Source organism: Myripristis murdjan, chromosome 24 (assembly GCF_902150065.1).
Source record: "Myripristis murdjan chromosome 24, fMyrMur1.1, whole genome shotgun sequence".
In the NCBI taxonomy this organism is placed as follows: Eukaryota; Metazoa; Chordata; class Actinopteri; order Holocentriformes; family Holocentridae; genus Myripristis; species Myripristis murdjan.
In genome coordinates, this window is record NC_044003.1 from 14,806,947 (window position 1) to 14,824,549 (window position 17,603).

A 17,603-nucleotide genomic window follows, 5' to 3' on the forward strand; every position below is an offset into this window, starting at 1 on the left:
GACACAATAAGGCATTTTGGAAAAACACGTCCATCATTATTTTATTTTACTGCAACTGTACATTCATATGTGGTTGAATTCCTTTTAAATCTTTTATACTGGAGCGTGTCTTAGTGGTGCCTTCCATGGGTCCGAGTTGTGCTGCTGGTGCATGCAAGCTGATCAAACCCATATTAATTCTCTTGTGAAGTTTCAAAACAATCAAACACACCTTCATGCACATATGAAATTTTCAAACTGATGAACCATTTTTGCAAAAGTTTACATTATCGTAAATCAAACAAATTTTGCTAAATTCATTTTTTTTTTTTTTTTTCACGGTTCCGATGATACGGATCAAATGGTGTTCAAAGACAAAGATAGGGGAGTAAAAAAAAAATTGTTCTAGAAAAAAATTTACACAGAAAATCCAATATGGTGGAACATATGGGCTATATGAGCAAAATTATTCAGAATGGGCCTACATGAAAATTTTTGCTAGATGCGTCAGAACCGTAATAACAAGAATATGAATACACTAAACAAAAATAATAGAATATGTGTGTGGAGATCGATGAAACTGTCTGAATAAGGCTTCCCACTGATAACCATTTTAGTATTAAAGATTATTTTTTACAAGATTTTTTTCGGCATTTCTGCTTTATTTGCTTTATCTGATGGGGATGACATGCAGCAAAGGGCTCAGGCTGGAATCAAACCCAGGTTGCTACGGTAAGGACTTAACCTTGGTGCATAGTACATGCTCTACCCCAGTCTTAATCAGTTCTAGAAAAAAAAAACCTCCATCATTGCCATCATATCAAAGGTGGACAGTGAGTAATATACTGGTCTAATCCTATTATTCATGCTTTGGTGTGAGAGTATCACAGGAATGAGAGAGCGAGACTCAAGAGACACCACAGGTTAATGGACAAATATGAAACCACATCATGTGCACCGCTGTTGTATTCTGCATGTGTTCATAGTGACAGAGACTTCAGTTTTATTACACAGCCTCAAAAACCACAGCCCAGTGGCTAAATTACCACTGAAGCCAATTCAGAAGCGCTCTCTTGATTTAAAGGAATTATATTTCCACCAGTGAAGGAGGTTTGATGCGCCACTACAATTGTTACACTCTAATGAATACACTGAGCACATGTACCACTGACTCAACCACATGACCTGGATCAATAGGTCAACGAGCACCGGTATTCATGTGTCAAGTATCATTCATTCTACCAGCAACTAAATCTTCTGCTGGAGGAGAACCGATTTTCCAGCCTTGAACCCAACAGTCCTGTGTTTACTAGCACAACAGACTGCTGTGTTAACAACAGCGCTTATTCACAGGTGTGGAGAAGAATTTAACCAACCCACACACACACAACATAAACAGTTCAAAATCCCTGCGCACGCTGTATGAAACCAAGCGTAGTGGTGTTATTACATGTCCATAAATGAGAGAAAGTCTAAACACCGTCCCTGTGGCCGCCTCAAGCCGCTGATAACAACGAAAACAAATCACCCCAGTGTTTCCACTCCACTAATGGCACTGCAGCTCAGACAGACACAGGGATCACACCGCACCCTTGTTTTTCATCTGTTTCCAACTATCCAACCTCTCTGAGTCAACAAACATTACATTGACCTTAAGAGCGCAGAGCTTCCAATCCAGCCGAGCAAATCTCTTCGCCTAATGGTCCATTCGAAACGACAGCACATTCTCAAATAGAACTGGTGGACTGTTATTGAGAGGGAGCAGCAAAATATTCAGTCATTTAAAGTCAATGGGACCATCGAAATGCTTGTACACAAAAGCTCCGAACAACACTTTCTCCATTTTGCTCTTGCCAGCCAGAACGTTTGTTGAGAAAAAATTGAACCAGTGGGAAAGCAAAGAAGCGTGGAAATCTGGTCGATGGCCTGACACAGAAGTTGACTGCAGTCTCATTACAAGCTTCCCACTTCTCTAAACCTTTTACTTGAAACTGAGAAACGATGCTCGGAGAATGGCTGCATCCACGTTTTGCCCGTTCAAAACACTGAAGCGGCAGATTACTAAACCGAATCAGATGCATGGCTGGGTGCATGGTTAACACCAACCAGTCATTTCGTTTCTGTGTCCTTGTGTTCCTGTGCAAATAATGCTTAAAAAAATCTAGAGGATGATGACAGCTTATAGCAGTGGAGAGCTCTTCTTCGTGATGAAGGCCCACTTCCTTGCACTCATCATCAACACATGCAAATTCAACCAGGAAGTGGGTACTTATTACTGGCCTTAAAGGTTCTCATTATCGACGCGTGCCTCCGCACATGCATAGCAATTTCACATTTTCATTACAGCCAAGGAAAAACAAAGACAGGAACTAGGCTATGCAGTGGGGAGGATGGAGAGGGATTTATTCTACTGATGAGCAGCCAGCATCATCACGTCATGATACAAACTGGCTGAATAAATGCAGGCCAGATTACACTTCCTGATAGGGAAAGTAACTTTGATCCAAACTTAGACTGGCTTCTTCCACAGAACCGCCTGTTTCTAGCATAATGGTGACACATCTCTATCGGTGAGACTGTCACAGTCATGCAAATCATACATAGACCATGTTGAGACGGGTTAGTTTTACCCAACTGATGATGTGTTGTTGCAATAGTAATCCTGCATGCATGAGATCTCACTTTTTCAACAGTGTGCTGTATTTAGATCAGTTTCCGTTCTTTAAAAAGAATCCAACACGTAAAATCTGCTTCAGGTGTGTCAATTCCAAAACTCAAGACTGATGAAAAGAAACTGCAGACTGTCCGCAAAATGGAAAAAAAAAATCCACAAAAAGAAAAAAACAACAACATAGAAGCTCTCACTCTTTTTTATTTATGCAAGGTGCTAAATGGGGAAAAAATGGAAAAAGTAAAGAGTGCTCAAGAGTGTTTTTCCTATTTTGCATTGGAGTGAGCTTCTGTGTTAGTCCGTTTCCTTTTACAGCCAGTGTGCGGGTTCTTTTTATCAATTAGTGTGGCATATATCTAACTGTCAACTGCTTAGAAATTTTCTTATATAGCCTAAACTTTGTCTGACCCTACATGAGGGCAAACCAAACCAAGACTGGCTGGCAAAGGAGCAAATTGTTTTAAGGTAGAAAAACTGCTTTGAGGATTCACTGATTAGAGTTGATCCTGCTGGTTTGTCATTACAAATGCATGGCATGCAATCAAACCTACAGAGCTTTGTTTTAAATTCTAGCAGAGATCTCATGATACTAAATATATCCTGCTGAATTACAGGGAAATGTATATAAAATGATCCACAAGACAGCTAGATATTTCCTATTTAATGTAATGCTGCAGCCATAAAACAGTGGCATGAAGGATTTAAATATTTCATTAAATATAAGTAGCACGCAGCTTCAATGATGCATCACAGCCAGCAGATACAGAGTACAGATGTGACATTGTCCTATAACATGTAAAAAAAAAAAAAAAAAGCTCTTTCTAACGCTGAAGTTACTAAAGGGACATCAAAGTTCACTGGGTTAAATGCAAGTTAACTGCATGGTAAAAGATCTGGTATATTGCACAACAAACCTGAACAATATTGAGCAGGCAGGGATAAGAGGGAGGTTGCCCAGCCTGTTCAGTGCACTCACTATACACAACATGCAATGCTGCACGAAGCTGAGTGTCAACATCACGTCTTCCAGACAGCACAGGTTAGCTGATGAATAAAACATAAGCTTGTTTCTCTGCTGCCAGGAGACCCCATCAATATTACATCAGAAAGAGTTCTTAATACAAACAGGCCATTAAAAAGCAGCGGGTAAGACAACTCAGATGTGCTTCAGATTTGTGCTTTCCAAAAAGGCTGTTTTTTTTTTTTTTTTGAAATGCACCGATGATATGGGTGGGGTAATCTTTGCACTGCTCTGCTTGGAAACTTCACTGGCTCTATAGAAGTAATAAATCAGAGCCAAGGAAATGTTTGTTGTCTTAGGCCAGGGCTAATACAGGTTATGACTAAGGAGCATAGCCAACTTTGTGCATTGTGTGACAATTTGAGGGAGTTTTTCTCTGCAGGGGGAGTTGATAGGAGCAATCAGCTCTTCTGAGTGTTTGGGACTCCGTAATAACAAAGCTGCTGAGAGACAACAACACTTGACTAGCTGTGTGTGATGCTGTTAGTGTAGTGTGTGCGACTGTGGGGATGTGATAATACTGAACAAATGGTACGATACAAACAAAAAACATAACCACGCATCACACAGTGAAAGGTGCACTATTGATTTTTTGGTTGATTTTCACTGAGGACTGTTTAGACTCAACTGATAGTGAGTCATCCGTGAGTGGGGCTGATGATGAGAACCACACGCTCCCAAACATCACATTTTCTGCTTATTCCATGATTTTGGACAGTTAAACAGTTGTCAATTCAATCGCTCCTCTGCAATTTTGCAGAGTGAATAAAAATGTGCTTGCATGCAGTGGTAGCCATACATTTACCTTAAAGGGTTTAGGCTGCAGACTGGTTTAAAAATACAGAATCCAGAAGTATAAGATTTAGTATAAGATTTAAATCTTTGCCAAAAACCAAGTAGTCCTTATCTGTTTAACAAATTTAAACTGAGCTTGGGTCAGTAAATGAGTTGGTGTGCAGGTTCCAAGGTGAAGTCACTGACATTTCAACAATATTCTTAAGAGCAGTTGTGAATGATCTTATGCAAAGTTCTTATCTGTTCTTATCTGACATAATGAGTCAAAAGAAATCCAAAAAACCCCAGCATGACGGTCTCGTCTTCCAGCCAGGATCCAGCCCTTATGACTCGCCACGCCCACATTTTTGAAATACGTGGTGAATCATGAAGCCTGGGAATGCTCTCACTCCCAGGTGTTAGATTTGACCACAACCTGTGCGAGATGCCTGATTGGCCGCTCGACAAATTCCTTTACGACGCCTTCACCGAGAAGTAAACGAACATGGCAGCGACTGTGGAGCGGCTTGTGAAATTGCAGACAGTGAACTATATTTGGCGACTTCCCCTGTTCTGGGGAAATGTTACAGCATTGATAAATTAAAAGACAAACATTTAGCCATTCTAAAAGCTGCTGTTGCTATGGAGATCCATATTGAAACAGTCAGTTAACATACTCTGACTGACTTAACGCTGACCAATAGTCTTGGGGGGACAAGCACTGACTGCGGTAAATGATCTCTGATAGAAACATGGGCAGACTTCTTTGACTTACAGTGAGATAGAAACCAGGCTACTTGTCTTCACTCTTTCCATTTAGTTCATTTTGTAATTCTTTCAAACCTAAGGAACTGCTGGATGATGTCAACATTCATCTATTTGTACCCATAAAACCTTGCGTTTTGGAGTGGTTTCCTGTAGTTGGTTTGGATTATGTTCTCAATCTTAACCAAGCACATCCACTGTTTCTTGAAAAAGGAGCCAAAGTTCAACATTTCAGATGTCTGATGTTATTTTCTGCAATCAGAGTTCAAATGGCATACTTCTCACCTGGACAAAGGAACCAAACTACAAGATGAAACACTTCAGAGTCTGAATACTCTGCTGCAAACGTGCTTGTGATAACACATCCTCATAAAATGACATGTGTCTCCAGTGATGACAGAGTGCATCAAAAATGTGCTTTGGAGAGTCCCAGTGATCCATTAACGTCCATTGTGCATTATAGATAGGCTTCCTGCCAGGTCACCGATACCCACTCTGACAACAGTTGTGATCTCCTGAGGCAAACAGCACCTAAATAACGTCAAGCAGACTGTAATTTTGTTTGCTTCAACAGCAGGTCTAAATGCTTTCGGAGAGTAAAGAACTGATTGCCTGCCAACATAAAAGCAGACCTGCCAACATAGTGCTGACAGAAGGCTGCCTAATGCCAATAGCAGTGTAAACTCTCCCAGTCAGTCATCCTCTCACCCTATCTGAGGTGCCGACCTGAGGCGACCCCTCAGCTGTTGTTGCAGTCACACCGCTCACCTCAAATCAGGGCTTTACTCGAGATGAAACGCAATGAGACACACAACCAAAACATGCACCGTGACTCCCTGATGATGCTGCAACACCTCCTACGGCTGCAAACTGCTACTGCTGACCAAAACTAAACTGGTTCCCTCCCCTGCTGCTCAAGGAAAGAAAAATGCAATATTATTTCATACAGTTTGGTTTTCAAAAGCCCTCGGCCTGCTGCCCCGGGTTCATCAGCCAAGTGGCTAAGAGGGGGCTGGGGAGGGATGGGTGAACCAACTCAAGCTACTCGGGACATTTCTAGAAGCCTGTCTACCGGCTTGTCTTTAGAGATCCACACACAGAGTCACACTCAGGGCCTCTGCCAGATCTGCATGCACTCGGGTCGGGAGAGGCGCTCAGCGGCATAATCACTGCAGGATCAAAGTAGCACTGGAGACCGTTCCAAGTGCTATGGATTATTTCAGCGACTCCAAGTCTCTCTCTTTCCTCAGCTCGGAGATGAACAAAGATCCCTGAATGCATGGAGACTTCCGACACAGCGACATCCATTTTAATGACTGTGGGCTGTTGGGGAAATATAAACGCACACACACGTGCACACACGAAATATTTCAGATATAAACAGGTCTGACACAGTGTGCATCGATTCCAGTACACATCGTCAAAGCTATAAACCACATCCATGTATATGTATATGTAGATACAAAGGTTGTGGGAAAGAAAACGTGTTTGCTTTCCAGAAATCATTAAACCACAATATATGCGCCTTCCAGTACATTATATTCATGAACATGCAACCACATTGCATCATTAAAAGCATTGCAATAGCTTTAGTGGAGGTTTCTGGTTGTGTGGTAAGGCTACCAGTAAAGTCTGTGAGAAAGTGGAAACAGGTACAGCAGTACTTCCCTTGGTAAATAAAAGTCCTTGTTATAGACAATTACATAACAGCTACACATAAGAAGGTGTAACCATGGAGACTTTTGCTCTTAGCTCCGGGAGACAACCACTATAACTGCTGTGAGCGAGTCATCACTGTGCAGCCATTGTTTTTTCCCCTTATCACCAGGGAAGAAGGAGGGAATGAGGCTAATGTCAGTGGAGCAGAGAGGATTTCCCTGGAGTTCAGCCAGCACAGAGGACGGAACAAGACAGCGTCACCGCTGGAAATCGCTTTGTTTCCCAGACTCGAGCCTTTTTCCCCGAGAAAGGAACCTTCAAACAGAATAATGTCCAAGTTCCCTGCCAAATTTCCAAGGACAGCAGAGGTTGCTGTATTGTGCGAGACAGCTGTGTTGGAGGATTGTGCATGTTACAGACAAAGTTTTACTGCTGTCAGTTTAAAGTGACATGCTGGATAACCGCTTGGCAGGATGCCATCGCCTGAATTACTATTTGTTTTCCACTGAGGTTATGAATTAGCCTCCATTTGTGTATGTGTGTGTTGCTTTTTTTGTTAGTTTGCCCATGCAATATTCATTCAGATTCAGAATCAGATGACTTTATTTGTCATCTGAGCCTACCGGGGCACAAACACAAACACCAACTTACAACAGCAGCAGACAACAGTGTGTCAGAGATAATCAGCCAGCATATGGGCAGAGGTGCACACACAACGGCTAAGTGCAATTCAAGTTCAGTACAGGTTATATCTGAGATGCAGCATTTTTAAACTTACACTGATTGACCCAAGGGGGTGACCAGGCAAAACAAGGTGACATTTGTTACTAATTAGCCCAGAAGGGGATTGAATCATTCACAGGGGATATCGTGTTTACTTAAGTCTGGTTGATACTGGATTGTTCTGGCAGATATCAATATTAAGATTTAGGAGTACAAAAAAAACCTTCTGAAAACAATATATTGCACAATACTTTTTTTTATACATGAAAACACATTTGTAGCAAGGAATGGTAACATCATTATGAAACAACTGTAGTAAAGCTATGAACTGGAGCCTTGTTATTTTACAGTTAAATGAATAAACTTCTTAACACCACCATCCACTCAGCAGTAACACACTGTTGTTGAAAGTATTGCAAACAGTGGAGTCTGCTGGACAAACTATTTAATGATAACACTCTTTTTAAGTGATTGTTGGAATTTTTACTATTGTCTTATGTTAAGTTTATATTTGCTTCTTAACCACACTTTCAGTAAGTCTAAAAATAGCTAACAAGCGAGATCAAACAAAAACGACAAGAGAGTATGCGGGGGCATGGATCTAGGGAAACATGTTGATGCGATTGTTGAGTCATGCTTATGTTCTGATTGACAGCGACAAGGCGGAGTGAACTGATTCTGCAAGGAGTCAAACATCTATCATGAATCAGCTTTCGGTGCATGTGAGGCCAAAAAGTGCCACAGCAAGGCATTTTCCCAACAGCACAACCCTGGGAAAGAAAGAGACCATATAAGTCTTCTAACTGAGCATCTACAATGCATGCTCTCTCCCAGAGGGTGATTTAGGAAATACTACACAATGGTTATTCAGTAGTTTCGATGCCATGCCCAGCAGAGAGATTAATGCCCCTTTTATTTTTAGGCATGAGTTCAGTGTGTAGGAAAGAAACAACCACCCGAGCCACCATGATCCAGGAAATGAGACCGACCTGCCAGTGGTGCCGGTCACTGGCAGCCTGGTCTTCTACTCCTGCTCTACTTTGTTGCCTTTTAAACACACTGAGATATTTCACAAGCCCCGCTGCCATGGCCCCGAGGGGGAAAAGTGCTGAGAACAGAATGTGAATTCATCTGAGGCTGACAAGCACACTGGGAGAAACTCACAGTGCTGTGCAAGTTGCCCCGACTTGCCTACTTAATTTACTTCCTGCTTGCTGTCGCCGTTAAACAGAGACCCAAAACAAGAAGGATTTGTTTTTCTGCCAAATAAACAAGTGTTTCAGCGTACTCCCAATTACTTCACATGATAGAATCGAAGAGCTTTCTGCAGCACAAATAGTGCGGCTGTGCTGAATTCAAATTGCACTGGCCTGGATTATCATGCAAAACTATGCTTGTCTTATCATTCCACAAAACAAAACAGGGCTGCAATAGGCACCATCCCACCCCCACTAACTGAGAGGCTATAGATGCACCCTTTCAGTATCAATAAAATTATGGTGTCGGGTATGGACAATTCTCAATCCATGCAACATGATGACTACAACGTCATGAATAAAATAAATAAATAAATACAAAGTAAATAAATCAATAAAATTAAGACAAAAAGAAGAAAAACTATATAAATAAATGAAATAAAATAAAAAAAAATATGATACAAATCAAGTCAATACAAAGTGCAAAAATGCAAAAAACATGCAAAAATACAAAATCAAATCCAAAACCTGACATGCATCTCCTATGCAGCTGCAATGAGAAACTTGGACTTGCCATTGGTGAATCTTTTGTCTGTCTTGTCCTTTTGCTGTGGCACAGTGTGTTATAGCAAACTGTGTGAGTGTGCTGTGTGCATCACACGGCTTGCTTTTGCTTTTGGAGCATTTGCATTTGGAGCAGCCAAAGTATAGTTGCCTAGTGCAGCTTTAAAGGAAAAATTCCCTCCTAAGTGCATTCCTGGAGTTCTTTGTGATGAAGTAAGTGTTGCAATTTACTTTTTTGGTGCGCTGGATTCAAAGGCCTTTTCATCACAGTATCAGTGAGGTGAATCAACGCTCTCGCCTTCCACTGGTTTCCTGTGACGCTAGCTGCCTGCTCCTGCTGCCATTCGCCTCAACTGAACCGCTGATAACACCTGAAAGGGAGCTTTCATTCGCCGCCTTGCCAGCTCTGGCCGTATCTCAGAAGAACGCTTAAGAGATTTACCTGGCAGTTTAGCTGAGAAAAAAAGGTGTCGTTTAAGGATACTCACTTAACAGTCTAGTTAAAGTTGAGATACTGCATGTATAGAATAGCAAGGATTAGTGCCATTTCACTCTGGAGCATGCAAATCAAAAACCTGTTGGGAAAGCGCACTCACATTTTTTTTTTTAAGTGTTGACTCATTTCCTGTGCAATATGGATTTCACAACAAAATCTGAAAGTGGCAACCCCCATCATGTGATTATGATTCTACACTGAACTTCCTGTTAAAAAATATCCACACCAACTGTGACAGGGAAAATGGCTCATTCACATGCATTTATGTTTTGTGCTTAGTGTGCACAGCGCCTCTCTCTCTGTGAGGTTTTTTCCCAGACAACATTGAGTGGCTGGTGATCTAATTCCTTCTGACCTTGTGCTCTTTAACCTCTGGTGAGCTGTCAAGCACACAGAGTAAACAGGAGGAAGGGTAAACAACTTAGCGGAGGGCCGGCCAATGGGATTTCAGTGTCAGGATGTTCAGAGTAAGATGGACTCAGACGCTCTCAGCAAGACACTGTCAGCTGACTCTTGGCAGTGTTGACACTAGACATAAGACCTCACCCAATATACAAGCTTCTCATTTGTGTCCCACTTGGATCTACAGCTTAGAGAGCAAATAGTTTCATTTTACTGCGAGCAATCAGCACTTCCAAGGCACAGAATCTATTTCTAACCACTGATGGTGCATTGTAAAATGTCACAAATAACACGGAGGTTAACATGGAGGAGATATTAAGGTTTTGCATTTTTCTATTACTCTTTATTTTACATCATTTTCATTTTTGTTTTCAATTCAGTTTAGTTTCATTTAGTTTCCAGAGTGGGTTTGCTCATTTCAGTTTAGTTTTTGTTGTTGAAGAATGTTTACTTTTTTGTTTAGTTTTTGTTAGTTTCAGTATTAGTTTTAGTTATTTTTTATTATAATAAGGAGGGTATTTGTCAAGGACAAGATTTAAGAAGTTCAGAAGACATATTACAACACAAACACAACACTTTGTGAAGGCAGCTGACTTCCAGTAAACATCTCAGTCTCAATAAACAACAGCAGAAAACGCCTGCTCATGCTTGTTGTGCTGATAAATTTGACCAAATTGACAAAGGCTGAAACTTTTGTAAGTACATAATATTGTTTTTTTCCCCTAAAGTCTAGTTTAACCAACATGTTTTTCACACCTAGTTTTAGTTTTTAGTTTAGTTTTAGTTAACTATAATAGCCTTGGTGCAGGCAAACTCGACTCAGCTGAGTGATCTTCCCCCGGCATCTCAGCATTCATAGAATTCCACACATCCACACTGGGAGCCGCCCAGTATAACTGGTGGCCACTGGAGCAGCTGTGGATTTGATGCCTTGCTCAAGGCAGCATCAACAGATGTTGCCGAAGGAGGGGAGACTGTTACTTATTTACTCTCCCCACTCATGATTTCCCAGCTAGTCCTGCCTCTTTAACGTCGAAGGAAATTCTAAGCTTATAAAAAGGGGGCATGTCCTCATGTTTGAACAGTTGAGGAGCATTTCGGACCATCATAGCTGTGAGCGATTAGTCAGAAAATGTGTTCACTGTGTGCTCAGAGATGATGTAATGGTTAAGACCCTCACATCCCCCTTCTGGATTATAACTAATTTCCCCCAGAGCCCGACAATTTCTCCCTCTCATGGCTTTCCACCAAAACAACAGAGCAAATCCACAAGTGGGTTGCCTTAAAAATGTATTATTGGTTTCCAGGTTGATGGCAGTGTGAGTGGCGGAGTCGAGCTCTCAGCACAGTCACTTGAAAGGACAGGTAAGCAAACACTCCTTCATCGAGGTAAAGCTGTTTCCAAAGTGACCTGGGACTGTTAAAACCTATTGTGCTCCCTCCAAATTACACAGTAATGCGGTGTAATGAGAAACTGGGCGATAAACGTCTGCATACCACAGCTATGACCAAATGCTTTGCTTGCTAATGCAGGTGGCAGACAGTAAGCCTGCACAATTGATCCAAAATAAGTCAACAATGACTGGAAAAGCGTTTTGAAGCAAGTTATTCAGGCTCTGTGCAGAATCTCTGATCTAAAAGCTGCATGTCTGACTAAATTCACTTTGAGTATTAGCAACCCTCTCATCCCACGTACACTGTATAATGTGCAAGCTGCCTTTGGTGAAGGTGTTCCAAATAATATCACAATACTGATGCATTTTCTTAGCAGGACCATGCAGCCTGAGCCAGTGCCAGTGCATGGGGAAAGTGCACTTTATCCTCTTTATGCAATCTCTAATGATATGAGTCCTGTTCTGCAGAGGCAGGCTGACCCACCAACAGCACAATGAGCAGTCACAGCCTTTGACCCTTTGCACAGTGAATGAATGTGTGTGGTTTGCTCAATACTTATACAAAAGATGTGCTTTGGGATTCCAGTCTACAGAGAGTTATAATAATGATTTACATTAGGTCAGATCTGTGTAGAAGTCAGTCAGACGCCATGGATGCTTTGTGAAAGTATTGATCCTATCTGCTGCTGCTTCAGACTTGTGATAAAGGTTCTTTTGAGACTAATGAAAGCAACCAAACCAAAAAAACAAAAACAAAAAACTTTTCTTACCTGATTATAAATGTTACACCAGAATTTCCCATCTTGACGGGTTTACAGTTTTTGTACACAGTGATAGGCAATAATAGAGTAGACAGTAAACTTCCCTCACATCAGTTTACCCACTTTTTTATTTGGTAAATGGCATTTACCTACCTAGCTATGTCACAATATACAATGTTCTGGAAATAACTGCAGCAAATGGCATTTGTTCAGTCTGATGTTTGTTTCTCTTTTGATAATTGGAAACCGGAGCTTGTGGTTGAACCACCTTTCGTTTCACCAAATTGTCACTGGTGACAGGAATTAGCTGGTAACACATGCACACCCTATGGGTGAGAAAGACACCTGTATAAGATATTCAAACAACAGGGGATCAATCTAACTGTCTACATATATTAAGACTGAGTGGCCACATGAACACAGTCAGTGTAGATGAGATGACAGGTGATAAGGCAGAGAAACAGAAAACAGAATTTAAAAGAAACTAATGTCGGTGATTTTATCCAAATCTTCCCTGTGTATGACAGCCTGAAGGCGTGAGAAGCCGCCTCCACCATCTCCGTGCTCAACGTCCTCTCATTCTGCCATGTAGGGAGGACAGTCACGAACAGCTATTCAGAGTATGTGGCTCTGGCAATCCATTGGCTCAAAATAAGGAGGACCCACTTGCTGCAGTCTGGCTTGGAGCTCATTGTTTAAACGTTTTTGTTGTCTGCTCTCTATCTTTGATATGCACTTGTGCAGGAAGAGGATAAAACAGTTTGTGTTTGAAAAGATAGATTACGTTTCTGGGAAAATTCTCCTGACCTCCCACGTGAATGATGAGAAAATTCCCCAGTAGTTTGAAGGAAGAGGGCCAAAAAAAAAAAAAAAGAAACGAGACAATTAGTTGGTGTTTGGACAATAGTGTGATGTTATGACGGCCAATGAGCCTGTCATGTATAAAACAGACTATACAAATGCCTGGTTTCACTGGCATGGTCTCAGCCACTATCATAAATGACTGTATGATGTGCATTAAATAAAGTTTGTTTGTACTTGTGCAACACCCCTCACACACTGATAGTGCATACTAACAGCAATATTAGCCTCTATTTGTGAGACAAATTAAGCTGATATCCCTTATTAATTTAATATTACCCTTTGTTATCCTTTTCCCTCGCTGATACTCTCCTACACTGATGCAATGGAGTGTGAGCTATGAATTACACATTTCAAAACAGACAGAAGTGCCGTTTTTCCAGGAGCTTATTGGTAATTTGGTTCCTGCTGATCAGGAATCTGACTTGGCACAGGTTCTGGATACTCTAGTGATTAACAGCTTTAAATATAAGCAGCATGTCCTAACTCAGGCAGGATTTCAAAAAAATATACTCTAAAAATTTGGTGAGAAAATTAATAAGATTGTACATATTTCACCATGCTTTTGTATGCAAACATAGGTGTAGCTTTCAGGTTGAAGTGGGGGGCATGCTTTGCAGAAAACAAACAGCCTTTCCCTTTATAATGGACGCCCTCTCTTTTAACGCGCTTAAAGACATTCTAACAAATTAGACTGACAGGTTTCATATTTGTTTACATGATCAAGGACCAGTTTTGAAACGTCTGACCAGTAATTCTTCTCATACTTTCTCATATCTGCAGACTCTCCTCAGGTCAATTTATACAGCTAATTTTGTTTGAATATACCTGATTAGGACAGTTGCATTGGGCTGCTGAATTTACTGCTGCAGAGGTTATGGAAGAAATGGTGACATTCCATCAGTGAAATGGCAATATGACCCAGTACCTTCACCCCAAATACATTAGTCAGACCCTAAGAAACAGCTGGTATTTATTTGGCCCTGAAATCCTTGAAAAGTCTACTTTCCAGGAAAGGTTTTTAGATGCTCATGAGGCAACCAAACATTTCCAGGAGGATGAGGAGCCAAACACAACACACATGAATGAGCAGGGAAAGTGCTCTCAGTCAAAAGGTTCAAGTTCATGTCTCTGTTTGTGGATTCCAGTGGAAAGTCCAGCCTCATGGTTCAACCTCAGCCCATGACATTGTGGCACACTTCTCGAGGCGCACAATGGAAGGGGGAAACTATGTGTTAGGGGGGAAAATCTAGCAATCACCCCCACATTTGTGGAGCATATTCAAAAGCCCACTACTGCTCTGCTGCTCAATGAGTTCCAGCTTCATTCAGTGGATATAAACTCTGGTGTGGAAATAATTGTGGAAGGAAGGCTGCTCAAGCCCTGACATCCAATGTGGCATGCGATGCTGTGTGTTGTGCTCAGGGAAACCAGAGCAACGGTTCCCAAGAAAGAACCAATAGCAACCAAGGCGTGACCCTTGACCCCAGCGACCAGTGGGGTCCCAAACACAAGCTTGCCTAGACCAGAGCTATGCTGCTGCCATGCAATGTAAGGGCTGTTGATCTTGCAGTTTTTATCATTATAATGGAGAGCAAAGTTCAAGCAAAATCCCTGCAAATCTATTTGGAAGGCACATCTAATCAAGTCACTCCAGTGACCATTCGGGGTCAGTGATCACTCTAAGCGCTTCTAAAAAGTAGTTAATAATAATAATAATAACAGAGTTGATACAACAACATCAGGGTCCCAATCAGCTGCACCACTTAAACAACAGGTGAGGGGGTGTTGCCATAAGGCTGGACTAACTCTGACAGGCTCTGCCATCCAGTACTGGGCATCAAGGACTCACATCAACTCTGGTCTCAAATCATAGCCTCACAATAAACCTGAGAGTGGTTAGAGCTTGTTGAGCTTATACATACAGAACACACACACACACACTGATGTCTCACATGTCAACACACAGTTTGTGGTAGCAAGTGGATGCAGGGACTTCTCGGGATCTACTTTACTCACCAGCATTGTAAAACCGGTCAAGCACCTGAGTCTCTCCGAAGTCCAGTTTACCGAAGTGCACAGTCTGCAGTTTGCTGCCCACCGTGTCGCAGGCGTCCTTCAGACACTGCAGGGCCATGCTCTCCGCGTTGTTATTCTGCTGGCTCGCCTCGCCGTTCAGCACATAGGCCACGGTGACCGCTCTGCTTTTGCACGACTTCCCGGTGGACAGCAGCCCTCCACCGTCCAGCGGGCTTCCGGCGCTGGGGCTCAGATTATCTGCGGGGACCATCGAATCGTGCCAGAAGGTCCCGGCGGCGGGGATACCGGACACATCCGCACCGCCGCCGCCGCTGGAGGTGCTCTCCCTCGCGGGGCAAGCACCGAAGGCAGGCACCGATAAGGATATCCCGTCCAGGTCTTGGCTCATGGTGTCAGTGTTTTAAGAGTCAGTCGTTGTATTAAAATGCGGGATTGGGGGAGTTGTTGGCCGGCCTCTTCACCGATGCTCCGCGGAGAGCCAGCGTTACGCATGGTGGTTACCCATGGACGGTCTGCACAGGTACGGTGTGCAGGTTCAGTCCAGTTCAGCAGAGGTCGTCAGCTTGTTAGAGACCAGGACGCACCTCCCCGCGGTGCAGCATGTTAGGCTTCGGTTGCAAGCGTAGTAAACGGATACCACAGGTAGGAGCCTCTCGAAGTCACGACACTGCAACTCACGGATCCGTGCAAAAGCCACTAAATCCCCGCATTCCTTCCCAGCTCTCACAACGAATCCACATAGTTGCCAAAGTTGAGCAAGACCACCGGTGGCAGCGCATCAACGCACAGCGCAATAGGAAATGTCATGTCGGGTCGAAGTTAAGCGCAAAGCCGTGCGTCGCCACGCTCTTGTTTCATCTCTGAAAAGAGAAAGCAGATACATGCATCGAGGCGGCTCTCATGTGTAGTCAGACGCTGCCCTATTTCCACTGTTATCTTCCCTGCCCAGACTCGCACACTGGGCGGAGAGACTGGGAGTCTCTGTGGTTTAACTGGGCGGAGATATGCCCATATGCGGAGCGTACAAGAACATTGTTGCTCTGCAAAGGAGTATTTCGCTGAAAACAGCGTCACAAAAAGCCCCATTCAACATTACTCAGCTGCAGCAACGCCCCCTCCTCTATTGTAAATAACAAACCTTGGTAAGGTCCCAACAACTAATTTATCACAATCACTTACAAAACCAATAAACAAAATGTTTAGGCACAAAGTAGACCCACCGCTGGTGACAAGACATATCTGATGAACATAATATTTCAAGCTAATTTTACTGCTCCTGTTGCTATAATCTTATATAATCCCAGTGGCTAAACACGTAATGAATTCCGTTTGAACCGTGAAAACCATAATTTAATTGCCTTGCCATCACTGTCGATGCGACTGATGGCCCATAACCTGAGGGTGCCTCTTTCCAGGCTTCAAAGCTCTCTAGGAATACGGCGAATCATGCGCAACAGAAAGTTTTATCACCTATTTTTTGGCGTAATTATTTATTTTGGAACTGATTTGATTCACAGACTCACAGATTAAAAAGAAACGACTCGTTGTCTGTATTCAATGTTATGTTACTTGATTTTATGAAGCAATAGCTGTGTGGTTCCATTCTTGTCACACGGAGGACATCTTGTGGTAATGACTTGATATTACAGCCATTAAGAGGAAACGAAAATATCACAAACTTCACCTCTGAGTGACACATAAGGCAAAGCATACACTCCAGTCATCACCGTTATCACCCACAATTACACCTCGGCTATGTCGAGTAATTATGATCACAAATCTGCAAAGCAATAAACAGTCGTTTCACACTTTTCATATCAGCATGTTTTCACATAGGCCACGTATTAATAGTTAGAATGATTTATTCATTTGAAAATATGCCGAAATTGGCCAAGGTTATATTAAGAAAGGAATCTCATCCCATCAGCGTTGTCCACCTGTGACACGGTGGACGCACTTTGACTGATTATATACTTGACTAGTTGACTTTGTTCCTCAGCCTAGGCCTACTGAACTGGATCTTAATCTGAATTGATTGAAACACCACAGGATTAAAATTAGTATCAGAAGGTCTATTAATAGCCTATTAGTGCTAGTAATGGTTCAGCATAGTACTACTTAAGTGTTAGCCAACAGCCAATCCAGCATGGACAACATATATGATAAAACAGGGGAGAAAAAAACAACAACATTGATCTGATTCTGTTGAATGAGGGAACCTAAGCAGGGGAGGGCTTGGTTAATATGGATGCATGGGAGACCTCCAGGTCATAAATTGCTGCTGAAAGTGGTGTTGG

At 42.3% G+C, this 17,603-nt stretch overlaps 1 protein-coding gene across 1 annotated transcript in view; it reads right to left on the bottom strand.

The window, feature by feature from the left end:
• map3k5 (mitogen-activated protein kinase kinase kinase 5) overlaps window positions 1–16,235 on the bottom strand; it is a 65,430-nt gene extending 49,195 nt beyond the window's left edge. The window contains exon 1 of the mRNA XM_030046630.1: window positions 15,286–16,235. Coding sequence (XP_029902490.1) covers window positions 15,286–15,694 — 409 coding nt within the window. The 5' untranslated portion in view covers window positions 15,695–16,235. The remainder of the gene's footprint in view (window positions 1–15,285) is intronic.
• Between the last annotated feature and the right edge of the window lie 1,368 nt (window positions 16,236–17,603).